This window comes from Lathamus discolor, chromosome 20, assembly GCF_037157495.1.
Source record: "Lathamus discolor isolate bLatDis1 chromosome 20, bLatDis1.hap1, whole genome shotgun sequence".
Taxonomy (NCBI): Eukaryota; Metazoa; Chordata; class Aves; order Psittaciformes; family Psittacidae; genus Lathamus; species Lathamus discolor.
The window spans coordinates 5,244,889-5,259,576 of record NC_088903.1 but is presented as its reverse complement, the minus strand read 5'-3'; the positions used below and the strand labels follow the sequence as shown (position 1 = coordinate 5,259,576).

Below are 14,688 nucleotides of genomic sequence, written 5' to 3'. Positions count from 1 at the left end.
GGAGATGCACTGGTGCTATTTGACTTCCCTTGGTTTATTCCCCTCACCGCCCAAGGAAAACTTTGCTAAAGGAAAATCAGAAACCCAAACCAAACAGCGGGAAACCCCACCCAGCTTTCCCTTGCGTGGCATCACCTCGGCTTTGACACGCGGTTCCTTTTTCCAAGGGCTCAAGGAGCGGTTCCTCTAATTCCGTCTCTGAATTCGTTTGACGTTTTATTGCTCATGAAGAAACACAAGCGCTTGGGAAGTGTTTCTATCTCTATATTTAAAAAACAAACAAACCCTAAGACCTGCTCAGCCCTGCAGGAAGCAGGTAGCGAGAAATACAACCGAGAATCTCCTTCCACTAATTTTTAACATAATGGGCGCTCTAAAAGGCAATATTTCACTTCTTTAAGAAAATCCTTTCTTTGGGGCAGCTCTGAAAAGAAAACAAAAGAAGAAGGAAGATATTTGGAGCTTACTGAGGGAAGAGAGAGAAAGGGAAGTAACTTGTCATAAAAAGAAAAAAAAAGGGAAAATTCAGTGCAGTGTGCTGCAATAAAAGAATATGACCGCTATAAAACTTTATAGGGTATAAATTTCTGAAGGTTAAGGAACTAAACGGCTGTAAAGGAAACAGTGCAAGAAAACTTTCAGGAACTCCTAAATTACTACAACGACTTGGGAATGTGGGGAAACCCAACGTGTAAATGCTCTTGTTTCTGCTTCAGTCACATGCAAAGTTTCCCTCTTTATTTCCCCCCCCCCCTTTATTTTCTGGTTTTTCCCTAAGGGAGGGGATAGTTAAAAAATTAGGAGGGAGAAGAGAGGGAGAGAAAAGGTGGGGAGGGACTTTTGCTAATTTATTCTTCTTTTGCAGATGCCGTGAAAGTCCAGCGCTCTGGATCATTCCCTTTGTTCTTTTTTTTCCCCTTCTTCTTCTCTCCCCCCCCCCCCCCCCCCTTTTTTTTTCTTTTTCCTTTAAAGCAATTCCAGGCTGCCAGAATGCTGAGCCATGCACACAACAACAACAACACACACACACAAGGGGCACCCCCACACTCCAAACCCTGGCGAGACGTCTGGGCTTGGGAAGCTCTTTATGGGTTTACAGCTCGGGCCTTTCCCCCTCCAGAACAGAATGACCAATTGTTTAGTCTCGGGATTTGAAACAATAGCGGTTTTCAAAAGCAAACCCATTTTGCCTCTTTTATTGCGGGGCAGAGCGGCTGGATGGCAGCGTTTTCCGCGCGGAAAACTTCAGCGCTGCGGAGCGAGGGGGAGGGACCCGCTTTTCCCTTTTTTCCCCCTTTTTTCCCCCCTCTCCTCCCCTCGCTTTTTGGCTTGTTTTATTCCTCCAGGTCCGAGTGGGACCCCCCTTTATCTGCCTTCCTCCCCCAAGGAAACCTCTGAGACCCTCTGCGCAGGCTGCAGCGCCGCGCGGCGCCGCGAGGTGGCGCCCTTGCTCCACGCTAGACGCGCTTCTCCCGCGCTCGGCCGCGTTGTCCCGCGTAACACCTTGATCTCATTAACGACTGTTTGCCGGCGAGCATGAATAATCCCGAGGCATAAAATATAGGGTTAATTATCTGTATTTTGCCCATTTTATAGGTTGCATCTACTTTTTTCCCTGCGAGGGTAAATTATGTGGGGCTGAAATAAAGAAATATTTTTTAAAGAGAGTTAATCTGGAGGCTGAGATACAGGGAGAGGTGGGACACGCATCTATTTCAAATGTTCATTTAAAGGGGAGAAAAAAATAGTGCCTCGCGTTTTGTCTGCTGCTGGTGCAGGTGGAGGCAGGAGGACGCTTCGTTATCTCCAAAGCGAAGCTTTACGTTTGCAGGATGGGGAAAGAGGTTCGAAGGTTTCGGGAAGAAAGGCACAAACAGAATCAAGACATTGTCCCCTGGCTTTTTACCTAAGTCATTGGAATGATCTGCTCTTTCTCTCTCTTTTATATCTTTAATACCCATAGTCATTGCCTAAAAAAAACCCAATATATGCTTTTTTTGGAAGTTGAACCGGTCATTTTGGGTATAGTTGCGTCATCTTTTGGTAACTCTCTTTGCAAATATTTTTAAATGCTAAAGCCCAGTAAATTAATCCAAAATGCCATTAACTCACCGCCTTTTGTGACACGTATAAACACCCCACTGATGCAGCAGCCAAGATGTAAACTCTTAACTCTATTAGTTCACTTTTATTTTGGCCTTTGTTTCTTCAAAATTACAAGACAAAAATGACTCAGACGTTCCAGTCCTTCAGCTACAAATTCAGCTCCAAATAATATGAAAAGGAGCTGTGGCAAAGGTTTCAAATTCTCTTTCAAATCGCCATAAAACAGGTATTTTCTGAATCAATGCTTTCTCCGAAGCCACACCAGAAAATAAGCCCGTTCCTCGGTGAGCAGCATTCTGGACGAGAATGTAACAAATTAACCCGACACACACAACAGAGCAGGATGCGCTGTGTTGTTTTAAGAGCTTAAGCATCTCCAGGCCCTGTTTAAACGCTATAAAATGAAATAGAAATGTAAACAGGCATAGATGGGGAAAATAAAGACAAATCCTGTCCTTGTGCATTCGGGAAAAGGCAGAGCAGGAAAACTTCAGGTTTATGTAGGAGGGTTTGGGGTCCTTTTATTTTTTTTTTACCCTTTTTTCTTTTTTTTTTTTTCCTTATGAATTCCTAATAAATCTTTCCTCCACTGGGTATTTATAAATTATCTTCTCTCTCAGAGACATGCACACACACACACATCCCAGCTTGTTTTTTCTTATAATAGAAACATTTTCCTTTCATCAGGAATCTGAGTACAGTATAGGAATGATTTAAGATCAGCCATTGATTTCTGGTGCGTTGGTGAGTTACCATTACATCATGACCATAAAATTCTACTGCACTTGATAAAAATGTTAACTTCCAAGAACAACTTCGCTCCCTCCTTCATGGGGTCCACGTACGAAAGGGAATTCCTGTTATTTTTTACTTCACGAACTTCAATGGAAGGGGGTATGCCAGTAAAAACACATAGGAGAGAGCTCCTCTTCCAGAAATACTTTAGTCGGTTCTTCCTTTTATATCTATTTGCCTTCCTTGAAAATTCGAGCATCCCCACGCCAGGCTGTGAAGCTCTATTTACTTGTGTGCACCATTTCGGGGGTTTATGTTCAAAGATGAAACCAAAAGCTGCTCAATCGACAATAAAAGTGTTGGGGAAAAGAAAACGTCAACTTGTCTTTTAGGAGGGGAAAAGCCTTAATTATACCACTGCAAGTACTCCAACAACAATAATTACTTGAAAAGGCTCTTAGACTCGACTGAAATTATCCCAACACAAAATAAAGGAAACGTATTTACTTAAATTATTTCTCCGAGGATGGTTTTAAAGTTTTACTCCTTTACTATCTTTGTTTTCTTTCTTTCTTTCCCCCACTCTCTTTCTTTCTCTCTTTCTTAATTCCTTGCCTATTCCCATTGCCAATTTTAATCCTCTATTTTTAATTCTCTCACCCAAAGCCCTAGCAAGACAGACTAACCAAAACATCGCAACTTTTTCCTCTTTTCCATGTTGTGGAGGTTGAAAATAGACCCTCGGTTGAAGGCAGGCACAAGGGAAACCGCTTTTAATTCACCTTTCCCGTGTCAAAACCGCACAGAAGGATGAAATGGGAAACAGCAGAAATCTACCAAAGGCAAAGGGAGGGCAAAAAATTAAATAATAGAGGTTTAAAAGAGTGCCTTTAAGTCTTATTGAAGGTTGAAGGATTGGAAAATAGAGCTGGGATAGTGAGGGGCTGGGGCAGCGCTGGGCTGGGGGGTTGTGTCGTTATTAGCTGAAATACGTCTCAGTAATATTTGCTGACTGCGATAAATGAATTTCAAAATCTACCCCCTGTGTGTTTAGATGGTGGAAAATTGCAACGTTGGCATCTTAGGGGTAAGTTTGCTCCGTTGTTACCAAATGCCAATAAAATAGAAAGCCTCTCACCCACACTCCCCCCCCCCCACCTCAATCCCCTCCTCCCAGTTTTCATTGGGGGTATCATGAAACAAATAATTAAATAAATAAAATGGAAGTTCTTGGGGAGGGGTTGAGATAGGGAACAGCCATCAGCTACTGACCAGAAAGGTTCTGGTCGGGGTGCGATAAGCGACAAGACACTTTGAGTCCCAATCGCCCCCAACCGCATCTTGGCCAAGTCCTGGAGGAAAAGGTGGGGGGGGGGGGAAGAAAGGCGGAAAGTCAACCTTATACATGGAAAACTCTGATCATTTGAATTCAATATTGACACCTCAACATCTCGCTGCAACGCGGACGGGTCCAATCGAAACCTCTGGTTTATAGCAGTGGAGGAACGAACTCGTAAAATCCTAACGGCTTTTATGTAGTGCGGTATAAACAACAACAACATCCCCGGCTTTATGGCGTTTTATAGTTTGTTAAACAGTTTACAGCCTTTTTTGGGGCTATTACAAATGCAATTCCCTTCATGTGATAGTTAAACCTTTATCAATAATAAGGAAATTGATCATTAAAATGTTAAATATGACTACCTCGTTTGTTTTAAAATATGTTTAGGGTAAGAAGCTGTATGATTTGATAACTTGTATTAAAATACCAATTACATTTATAGGACCTTTTAAAACTGGTAGCAATTAAATCGTGTTCTTTTACAGTTTTCCAAAGCGACCCTGACATTTAAAAAGGCTAAAACTGCCTCGTTAAAATTTCGAAATTAACGACTGCGAGCGCTACTCTTTAATTTTCCAACACTCCCCAAAAATCAATCTTTTGGGTGGCCTAGGTATGTGATTTGTTGTGAGGCGAGCGATATCTCATTAATGGAGGTAGTTAAACATATTTAATCCGTATATTCACCCCACCTCCTTCCCCTTCCCCTCCGCTCCCTCGCTCGCTCCCTCTCCCTCTCGCTCCCCCTCGCTCGCTTTTCCTTCTTTATTCTCTCACACTCTTCCTTTCACAATCATGCGGTGCAGAGTCCGTGTGGAGTAAGGAGAAGCCAATAGGATGAGGTTTTGGTAATAGATGCAAATGATCATGAAAAGACACTGCAAAATATGAAACAACTCATTTGCGCTGAAGTAAATCACTGAAAACTGTTTATGAACTGGCATCTCTTCTTGGAAATGTAAAGCGAGAACTCTTTAAGTGGCGACTTTTTTTTTTTTTTAGGGGTGGGGGGGGAGGAAGGAATTCAATATCATGCAGGCTTAGAGTTTTGATTATATCCTCCTTTTATATTCCTGGAAATCACAAACTGTCGTTGCTTTGCATCTTAGCGCGTTCTTTTTTTCCTAATAGATTCCCGAGCTCTGGGTTTGGTTGGCTTCTTTTTTTTTTTTTTTTTTTTCTTTTTTTTTTTTTTTTTTGTTTGGTGAAATTTTCTTCCTCCTCCAAACAAATATTCTTATTTCAATTAAAATGAGCTCTTATTTTGTCAACTCACTCTTCTCCAAATACAAAACCGGGGACTCCTTACGTCCCAACTACTATGACTGCGGGTTCGCTCAGGATCTGGGGGGCAGACCCACGGTGGTGTACGGACCCAGCACGGGGGGCACCTTCCAGCACCCGACCCAAATCCAGGAGTTCTACCACGGAGCATCCTCACTCTCCAGCTCCCCTTACCAACAGAATCCCTGCGCCGTGGCGTGCCATGGGGACCCCGGCAACTTCTATGGCTACGACCCCTTGCAAAGGCAGAGCCTCTTCAGCGCCCAGGACTCGGACTTGGTGCAGTACACGGACTGCAAGCTCGCTGCCAGCGGCCTCGGAGAGGAGGCGGAGAGCTCGGAGCAGAGCCCTTCTCCGACCCAGCTCTTCCCCTGGATGCGCCCGCAAGGTGAGGCGAGGTGGGAAGGAACCGAGGAGGCATTTCCCGAGCCCGGAGAGCTGCCCCCCGCGCTTTCTCGCTGCCCCTCTCGCTTGCTCGCTTTCTCTCGCTCCCTTTTTCTTCCCCAGTGACTGTATTTTACTGCTTTATGGGGGTAAACTTTTGCACTTGTAAATTGCTTTATAGTTTAATTACCCTGAAGGAGACCTTTTCTTCTGGGGGCTGAGCGAGCCTGGCTTTCTGTGGAAGGAAGCGTCCTTAAAGTTTATGGCACTTTTATAGCCTTAAAAAGCCCCTTCATTTTTGTTTTGCGTTTGGTTTGGGATTTCGGTGGTGCTGCTGGTTCTCCCCGGGCTGCAGCTCTTTTTTTTCTCTCTTTGCGGCATCCTAAAGAGCCGGAGCCTGCTGTTGTTGTTGTTGTTGTTGTGCTGGTGGCGGTGGTGGGGGTAATAATAAGTGTGCAAGTGCAGGCTTCATCTAAGCTGCCCGGAGTGAGCTGGTGGGTGACCCCCCCCCTTCCGTGCCACCATCACCCCCTTTCCTTTAGAACCATCTTCCCTTGTATAATATTCTACGGGAGCCTTTCCCTCTCCCTCTCCGCTTCCTGCCTTCGCTCCTGCCAGTCCTTTCTTCCTCCCCCTCCCGTGCCTGCGTGTGTGAGTGTGTGTGAGCGTGTGCGAGCGGGTGTGAGCCTGTGTGTGCCTATTCCCGAGCCTGGTTTATGTATCTTTCAACCTCCTTCTCTTCTTCCCCTCTTCCACCCAACCTTTGCAATTCCCCAGCAGCCGCTGGACGGAGGAGGGGGAGGCAAACCTACAGCCGCTACCAGACCCTGGAACTGGAGAAGGAATTTCTATTTAATCCCTACCTGACCCGCAAACGGAGGATCGAGGTCTCGCATGCCCTGGGATTGACAGAAAGGCAGGTCAAAATCTGGTTCCAGAACAGGAGGATGAAATGGAAAAAGGAAAACAACAAAGACAAGTTTCCCAGCAGCAAATGCGAGCAGGAAGAACTGGAAAAACAGAAAATGGAAAGAGCCCAGGAGGTGGACGAGGAAGGGGAAGCACAGAAGGCGGACAAGAAATAAAAGGATTTTTAAGGACTGAAAGGCAAGCGCTGCTGGGGTGGCAGAGCCCCCGAGCCCCACGTTAATGGCAGTTAATGTAAGGAAGGGGTGGGAAAAAAAACCAACAATGCATAGAAAAGAGAAAGGGGAAAAAAAAAAGAAAAAAGAAAAAAAAAGAAACCTTTTATTGCTGTAAAACAATATAGCTGTAAGCACCACTTCCCTGATTATCCTTTGATACAATGAACAGTATGCAAAAGTGGTCGGGAGGTCTCTCCTGCCTTTTGCCAGTTATTAACTAGTGGTAGTGTAACGCAATAGCTTATGTAAAACATGACTGTGAAATCTTCTCTCTCTCTCTGTCTTTCTCTCTGTCTCTCTCTTCTGTCCGGGGGGGTGGGTTGGTTAACCTAGCTTTCAATGCTATAGGAGTTACGTGAAATTACATTTGTGCACTTTTTTTCTTTGATTTTGTTGAATTTCCACCTTTTTTTGTTGTGGTTTATCTGTATGTACTGGAGGTAGCTATTGAGACAAACATCCCAACAACATGAAACTGCCTATTTATGCTATAGTTATCTCTCCTTCTCTCTTTGCTTTCCCTGCTTCTGTTCTTTGCCTTGGTTCGGGATTTTCTTTTTCTTTGTTTTTTTTTTTTTTTTACACTTTCAAAATGTCTATTCAAAAAAAAAAAAAAAGAAAAAAGAAAAAAAAACAAGAAAAAAAGCGTTTTTTCTCTCCTTTAGTTAGCATGCGCACAGTGAAGCAAGTTGTAAAGTGATCTTTAGGTTAACTGTGAAAAAGAATGTATACTGTATACGTGAATTACTTTATTGGGGGAACTAATGATATATTTTGTTGTTCTTTCATCACTTTGTTCTATTGTCTAAACCTGGAAGCGGCGGAAGAAAGTTACAATAAAGTTTACAAGCGAGAATCCCGTGACATCATTCTTTTACCCTGCTCCATTTCCTCCAGGACCACTTTGATAGAAAGGAAATAAAAGTCAATTGTGTGGGAGCTGCAGCCCGGCCATCAAAGGCTGCTTTGCCCTGGCCGGGGCTGCGCGGGGCCGGGCTGCGGCCGGGCTGCGGCCGGGTGCCGCGGGGAGGGGCGCGCAGCAGCAGCGGCGGCGGCTCCTGCTCTTGTTGTGCTTCCCAGCAGAGCTCTTGGGTGGTGACAGGTTGGGAGGCTGTGTGGAAATCCTTCCTGAAGGTAACGTCTGCTGTTTTGCTGCTTTTCCCCCTCCCTTCTCTTTCCTTCTTTCCCCGTCTCCCCCCTCCCCAGGCCCTGCCAGACGAAGCCCAGCTCCGGGTCCTCCTTTCCCTTCCTCCCACTCAGCTCCTTGCAATAAAAAACCAGACTTGTCAGTCGCGCAGTTGAGCTGTTTTCTGCTCCTGGAGCTGCCCTGCCATGGAGCAGAGGAGTGCGGGGATGCACAGCACCCCCCCACCCCCGCCTTGAAACATAACCTTGGGAAAGGAGAAACAGCATCAGCCCCAGGTCCACAGCCCCCATTGTCTGGCGGCTGCTCCTGCCTTTATAAGCTTTGCCTTCTGCCTAACCCTCCCTAAGAAAAGAGGGGGGGAAACCCCACATTTTGGAAGCTCTCTCTGCTTCTCCAGCAGAAAGCAAAGCAGCCAGCTGGTGAGGTTTGACTTCTAACTGCAATTGAGCCCCGCAGAACCGCTGACACGCCGAACAAGGGATCTGTATACACTCCTTTTTCGCCACAAGAAAAGCAAATGCCAGCTCGATACGAAGCTCAAAGCCTGTGGCACTGGAATAAATTACAGATAGAGCTGAATGGCATTTGGGGGAAAAAAGACCCCTGAAACTATTAAACTATTAGGTATCAATGAGACATTTGTCTTTTTTTTGGGGGGGGGGGCAAGAGGGGGAAGAGGGTCAGTGGGGGGAGGGAATTATGTACAGTCTTGTGAAAAAGTACCTCGGAGCCGGGGAAATGGTGCGAAGGAGGGAATTTTAGACGGGATCAATAGAGGGATAAATAGAGCTCCCTTCCTTTTCCTCCAGCAGAGAGAGACCGAGAGGGAGACGCTGGTTTATCAGCAGCGTGCTTTTAACCCCCCACACCCCCCCCTCCCCTCCTCTTTTCTCTTTCTCCCTCGGTCTGAGCTGAAAACTGATTAGGGGTTGCTTATCGACTCCAGCACAATTTCACCCCTTCCAGCATAGATCTTGGAGGGGTTTATATCGCATCAATTATTTATCATATTTTATAAATCCAGCAGCTCTACAGCTTTTTGCCCCCGAGGAGGGCGCGGGCGGCGATTGGCGCCGCCGGAGCCACGTGCCCGCGCGTCACCGGGCCGGGAGGAAAAAGGCTCCTTTTGGTGTAAATCTGGACTCTAATTCCGTAATATATCACGGTACCTCGTAAAACCGACACTAAAACGTCCCGACCTACAAATCACCCGGCCAAATTATGAGTTCATTGTATTATGCGAATGCTTTATTTTCTAAATATCAAGCCGCAAGTTCGGTTTTCCCATCCGGAGTCTTTCCCGAGCAAACTTCTTGCGCTTTCGCCTCCAACACCCAGCGAACGGGGTATGGGGCCGGATCCACGCCTCCCTTCGCCGCCTCCATGCCCGGGCTGTACTCCAGCGGCAGCGCCGTGCACCCCCAGCCCCCCAGCATGTATTCCTCCGGTTACGGCCTGGAGCCCGGCTCCTTCAACATGCACTGTTCCCCTTTCGAGCAAAACCTCTCCATGATGTGCCCGGGAGATGCCTCCAAGCAGAATTGCAGCAAAACGGACCAAAGGGACTCAGATTTGCAAAGCGACAGTAACTTCCGCATCTACCCCTGGATGAGGAGCACAGGTAAGCCCCAGCCCCCCTAAAGAAAGGAGCCCGGGGGGAGGGGGGGAGTGTAAATTATTTCATGGAGTGAGGGGGGGGGGGGCGGCGGAGGAGGGGGAGGGGGGAATTGTCCCCAAGTCCTTTCATGACGTTTCACTGAAAATGCATCTTCAAAAGAGAGAGGGGGAGAGAGACCACCCCCCACCCCTCCTGCCATAAAGCCATCCTTTTAGCTTTAAATATTTATTGGTGTTGCTGGGGCTGTGTATGTGCCATGCAAAAGGCAGTTTGTCTTAGAGGGGACAGGCAGAGCTGCAGAAATAATGGCCAGCCCCTTCTTCTCTATTTACAAGATAGAGATGGTGCTACCCCCATATAGATATAGATCCTGAAAGAAACTATTTATGGGAGGCGCTTGCAAGCTTGTTTTGTTTTCTGTTAGTCTGCAAAACCTTCATTTGCCAGTCCCTCCCCTCACTCCTCCAGCCACAATATCCCGGACACCGCAATTAACCGTAGCGTGTTTCCATCGGGAAGAGCAACACATCATTCCCGGTGCGATTAAAAAGCCCCGCTCTCAAAACCGTGACACTCCGGTCGGAATCCGGATGGTGGGATGAATGGATGGATGGAGGGATGGATGCAGGGATGGATGGACGGATGGATATAGTGGAGAGAGCATGTTTAGCTATGTCACACCCTGAAAAGACTCATTGCAGAGGGGTGCGGTGCAAAGATTCCTTGGGGACCGCGGGGTGCTCGGTGTGGCCCTGCCGGTGAGCAGAGCAGAGCAGCTCAGCCCCGAGGAAGGCCTCGCAGCGCTCCGCGAGAGCAGAGAGGGGGCCGCCCCACGCAGGGACACGATGCCCCATGCACACGCTGTGTCTCGGAGCCGCTGCCCTCGGTTCCCAGCGCGCTCCGTCCCAGGGTATTAATGCCAATTAATGTTTAATAAATATCCATTTCCCTCGAACGGGAGTGGCACCGGCTCCCCCTGTTTCCCTCCTCGGTCTCTGCTTTGGTCTCCTCGGGGTCCCCCTTGACGGGGACCCCCCCGCTCGGAGCAGCCCGGCCTCTGTCCTTGTGCACGCGTGATGATGTTTACAAGAGTGCAATCCCAAGCGGGAGGATGTGGAAGGCGCTGCTGTCCCAGCTGGGAGCTGATGGGAAGGCGAGAGTCTAAGCTTCAGCCGTCCCGGCCTCGTCTCTGCCCTGCTAGACTTGTTCGGAACGGGTCTTAGTGACCCTGGGGTGAGGGGCTGTGGGCCAGGCTCCCCTCGAAGCCCAGGGAAAAGAAAACACCGAAGCAGCCAATGTACAGAAGCTTATAAAGGCAGGAGTTACCCTCACACTTATTTGGTGGTCAGTTCTTTCCATTACCTGCTCCATAATTCATGCAGTTTTACAGTGGATTTATCAAAGACCAAATATTTCTGGTCATAAACACTTCATCTTTGCTTTTATCTGGCTTTAGATTTAAGAAGCCCCCCCTTCTTCGCCCCCGTTTAGTCTGTGAGGCTGCGAGGGTCAACACTGGAGAGGAAACAGGGTAAACGTGGGGTCTTGCACTCAAAAAACCTGGGATACTCTGGGATCTGCTGAGCCTAAACCCAGAGAAACTAGACCTCGGTCGTAAAAGAGGGGTCTTCCCCCCCCGCCCGCTCCAGTGCTTCATGCCCACTGTGCGATCGCGCTTGTGGAATTTCATCAGCGAGCAGAGATAGAGTTGTCATCCCTATTCAGCAGCAGTTTATGGCTCTCCCCTCAGCGGATTTTACAACCCACATTCCACGACCTGCACAGTTTTACTTTACAGCTAGCCTGGCTATTTTGCCTTTTTTTTTTTTCCCCTTCCCTCTCCTTTTAATGACTGGATCTTTTCTTCTTTTAAAAAGAAAGAGGGGTGGGAAAAAAAGAACAAAAAAAGAAGGGAAGAAGAAGAGGAGTCCAGTGGAATGTGTGGAGAAGAGGCCAGGAGCTGCTGCTCGCCCTCCCTTCTGCTCGGGGAAGGAATATGTTATACTAGAGAGATATGTAGCATTTGCATATAACATAGAGTCGGGATCACAAACACCATATTGCAGAACTATTTCCAATCAGGCTGCAGGAAATGTCTGGTGGAAGGGAGAATTAGGAGCTGGGCCCTTTCCAAGCCCTGCTGCAGGCATCTGGGGGTGAGGGGAAGAGTGGGGGGAGTGTTGAGGCACTTCTCATCCGTGTACCCCCCCTGCAAGAGGGGTAGCAGCTCCCTTGCCAGCCCCAGAAGTCGCTGCCTGGTCCAAAACATCCCCTGAAATAATTAAGATCGTCACACACCTTCCAAGCAGGCACCCTGATGACAGCTTTAAGAGAGGACAAATAGTTGGATTTGTGTAGGTAGCAGATGCGTCTGTGGCTCTGCTCGGCTGTGGTTCCATATTTATTCCCCAACCAGCCAAAATCTGTGGTGTTTAAATGAAAATTAAAGCAGGAGCTGAGTGTTAAGAGCCGTACTCCGAGGGCAGGAAACTTTCTGAAGTTTGCTGTTCATTCGGAGACACGCCAAAAAAAACCATGTCTCGCTTTTCCGAGATGAAGAGAAATTAAAGCTGGGGTGGTTTGGAGCCTGAGGACATGGAGGGGAAAGCCTCGAGCAGAAGGAATCGGTCTTGTAAATTCAAAGAAGGGATGTCGCAGGTTGCACAGTTCCTCCGAGGGCTCTGTCGTTCCACGGGACCCAAAGGCAGCGGTGAGAGAGCAAACTAGACCATAAGCCTACAAAACATCTCCCCCAGCCGCCCCATCTGATCCGAATCTGCATTTATTTCGCAGGCACCGACAGAAAACGCGGCCGCCAGACCTATACCAGGTATCAGACCCTGGAGCTGGAGAAGGAATTCCACTACAACCGGTACCTGACGAGGAGGAGACGCATCGAGATCGCCCATGCCCTGTGTCTCACCGAGAGACAGATCAAAATCTGGTTCCAGAACAGGCGCATGAAGTGGAAAAAGGAAAATAAAACTGCCTGCTCCGGCTCCAACAGCCAGGAGAAACCAGATGCGGAGGACGATGAGGAAGAGTGAAAGGGGCAAGAGATGGAGGCAGGAAACGTGGAAACCCACGCGAGAAGGAAAGAGGGGAAAAACACACAGAAAAAAAAAAGACTATATATTAAAATAGATAAATGATAAGTGCATAAATAATTAAAAACCCTAGGAATGATACGTTGTGTTTCATGACACTGAAAAAATACTACCTATATTAAAGTCTTCTCTTTTTTTTTTTTTTTTGTACAATAGAATGATGATCTACCTATTCCTGTGGCTTTAGAGTCAGAATAGACACACTTTTCTATGTGAGTCTTCCTATAGTCCAAGTAATTGGTAAAGCTCCGTTTGTACTTCGCTGTGGATTTTCGGTATGAAGTAACGTGGTCGTGTTTAGCACCTTTAATTTAGAAAACGTGATCTGACTTCTGCTTGGCGTGTAGAGTCCTGTACATAATAGGAATGATGGTTACTCCTTCTCCCTGCAACCTCCGCGGTTCTTTTCTCCCCGCTATGCTCTTTCCTCTGTGTATATTTTTACCTGGATTTCTTCGTTGTTCAAGTCTCTACGAAAACAAAAAAACACAAAAGAAGATGAATTAATATTGTGTTACGTAAAATGTTGTATATCAAAGTAGCAAATTATTTAATGGCGACGCGTTGCTTCTTTTTTTTTTTTTTATCCCTTTGTCTGTGGTTATTATTATTCGAAATAAAAAGGAAATCTCCAATAATCCACAACCGCGTTGGGTTCCTGCTTGGTTTCTTATTTAAAATAACATACGGGCTTTTGGAATTGCTTTTTCCCCATCTCAAATAAATGTCCTAAAAGAACGTTTTAGATTAATACATGTATTAATCCCCGATCTATCATCCTAAACTTCTCTCTTATTTTAGGACAGTCACTCCTTGGAAAATTGTAGTACTTTTCCAATAGATTTGGCGAATATAGTAGCATAAAATTGACATTCGGGGCTTTGAAGGTGGATTGGTCTCCCTTCTGCCCCTGTTACTGCGTTGGCGCTATGACTGAAGAAGGTAAGGCATAAAAGACGAACGTAAAGAAGCCAGAATCAGCCCAAATGGTCTTTCCGCTCCTGGTTTTAATTTTCTTCTCGTAACTAATTTGCAGAAACTCTATCTATTTCGCCGTGCCTTTAGGATTTTATTTTGTCTCGATTCTCCCTCCTCCTTTCAATTACTTTCCTGCGGACTGGAACTCTTTCATCAGCCCCAAATAGTGTTTAGCATCAAAGCGGGCATAAAAGAAATTAAAGCAATTAAAGACAGGAAAAATCAACAATGCAAAACAAAAGGAGAGTAAACCTAAGCACTTGCGCAGGGGCACATCCTCCGCCTCCCTTTCCCCCTCCCGCCTCTTTATTTACATTGCCAGTAAAGCTGCGGATTCCTCCCGCGGAGGCTCCGCGTAATTTACTCATAAATGCATTGCGCAAGATGCACAAGGGGAAAAAACCTATCGCAGCCGATGGTGGAAGTAGCCAGCGAGGCCGTTTTGCACCTTCTCCATGCCCCCCCCCCGCCCCATCTTCCACCACCCACAACCACCGATGCTCCATGCCCGAAGTGAAGGCGCGCAGCGCATCCTTCAGCAGGTTTTACCCAAAATAAGACTCCACGTCAAGCATCTGCGCGCCCACGTCTCTAGTACAGACTCGCAATCTATGCGGGGTGGACTAATTATGGGAAGCCCGTCATTTAAGGGGAGCAGCTATTACGGGGTTTGCACGCTGAAAGGGAAGGGAAAATAGAGGGAAATTTCCCTTTTTCCTCGGTGAAACCCCTTGGTGCAGTCTCTCTTCGGGAGCGCTCTGTGCAGAGCGCGGATGGGGAAGGGAAATCAAAAAAAAAAAAGGGAAGAAAAGGGAAAAAAAGGAGAAGCAGTTCCAGATATT

At 46.9% G+C, this 14,688-nt stretch overlaps 2 protein-coding genes and 1 long non-coding RNA gene across 8 annotated transcripts in view; 2 read left to right on the top strand and 1 right to left on the bottom strand.

Annotated features, from left to right (window-relative positions):
• The first annotated feature begins 1,724 nt into the window (after nt 1–1,724).
• On the top strand, nt 1,725–7,852 carry HOXB8 (homeobox B8). Of its 2 annotated transcripts, none has more exons than XM_065699522.1 (2): nt 1,725–5,855; nt 6,632–7,852. In XM_065699522.1, the coding sequence occupies exons 1-2, from the start codon at nt 5,435–5,437 to the stop codon at nt 6,934–6,936; spliced, it is 726 nt and encodes a 241-aa protein (XP_065555594.1). In that variant the 5' UTR covers nt 1,725–5,434; the 3' UTR covers nt 6,937–7,852. The 2 variants fall into 2 exon arrangements, with proteins under 2 accessions (XP_065555594.1, XP_065555593.1); XM_065699521.1 differs by having other exon boundaries at nt 6,629–7,852.
• Nucleotides 7,853–8,041: 189 nt separating this feature from the next.
• On the top strand, nt 8,042–13,513 carry HOXB7 (homeobox B7). Of its 5 annotated transcripts, none has more exons than XM_065699432.1 (4): nt 8,042–8,130; nt 8,544–8,767; nt 9,411–9,764; nt 12,555–13,513. In XM_065699432.1, exons 2-4 carry the CDS (start codon nt 8,722–8,724, stop codon nt 12,806–12,808), a joined length of 654 nt encoding a protein of 217 aa, XP_065555504.1. In that variant the 5' UTR covers nt 8,042–8,130; nt 8,544–8,721; the 3' UTR covers nt 12,809–13,513. The 5 variants fall into 5 exon arrangements, with proteins under 5 accessions (XP_065555504.1, XP_065555505.1, XP_065555503.1 ...); XM_065699433.1 differs by having other exon boundaries at nt 8,048–8,130; nt 8,541–8,767; XM_065699431.1 differs by lacking the exon at nt 8,042–8,130 and having other exon boundaries at nt 8,155–8,767.
• LOC136024227 (uncharacterized) overlaps nt 12,898–14,688 on the bottom strand; it is a 31,966-nt gene continuing 30,175 nt past the window's right edge. Inside the window, exon 5 of the long non-coding RNA XR_010616794.1 lies at nt 12,898–13,338. This is a non-coding gene — a long non-coding RNA (uncharacterized LOC136024227). The remainder of the gene's footprint in view (nt 13,339–14,688) is intronic.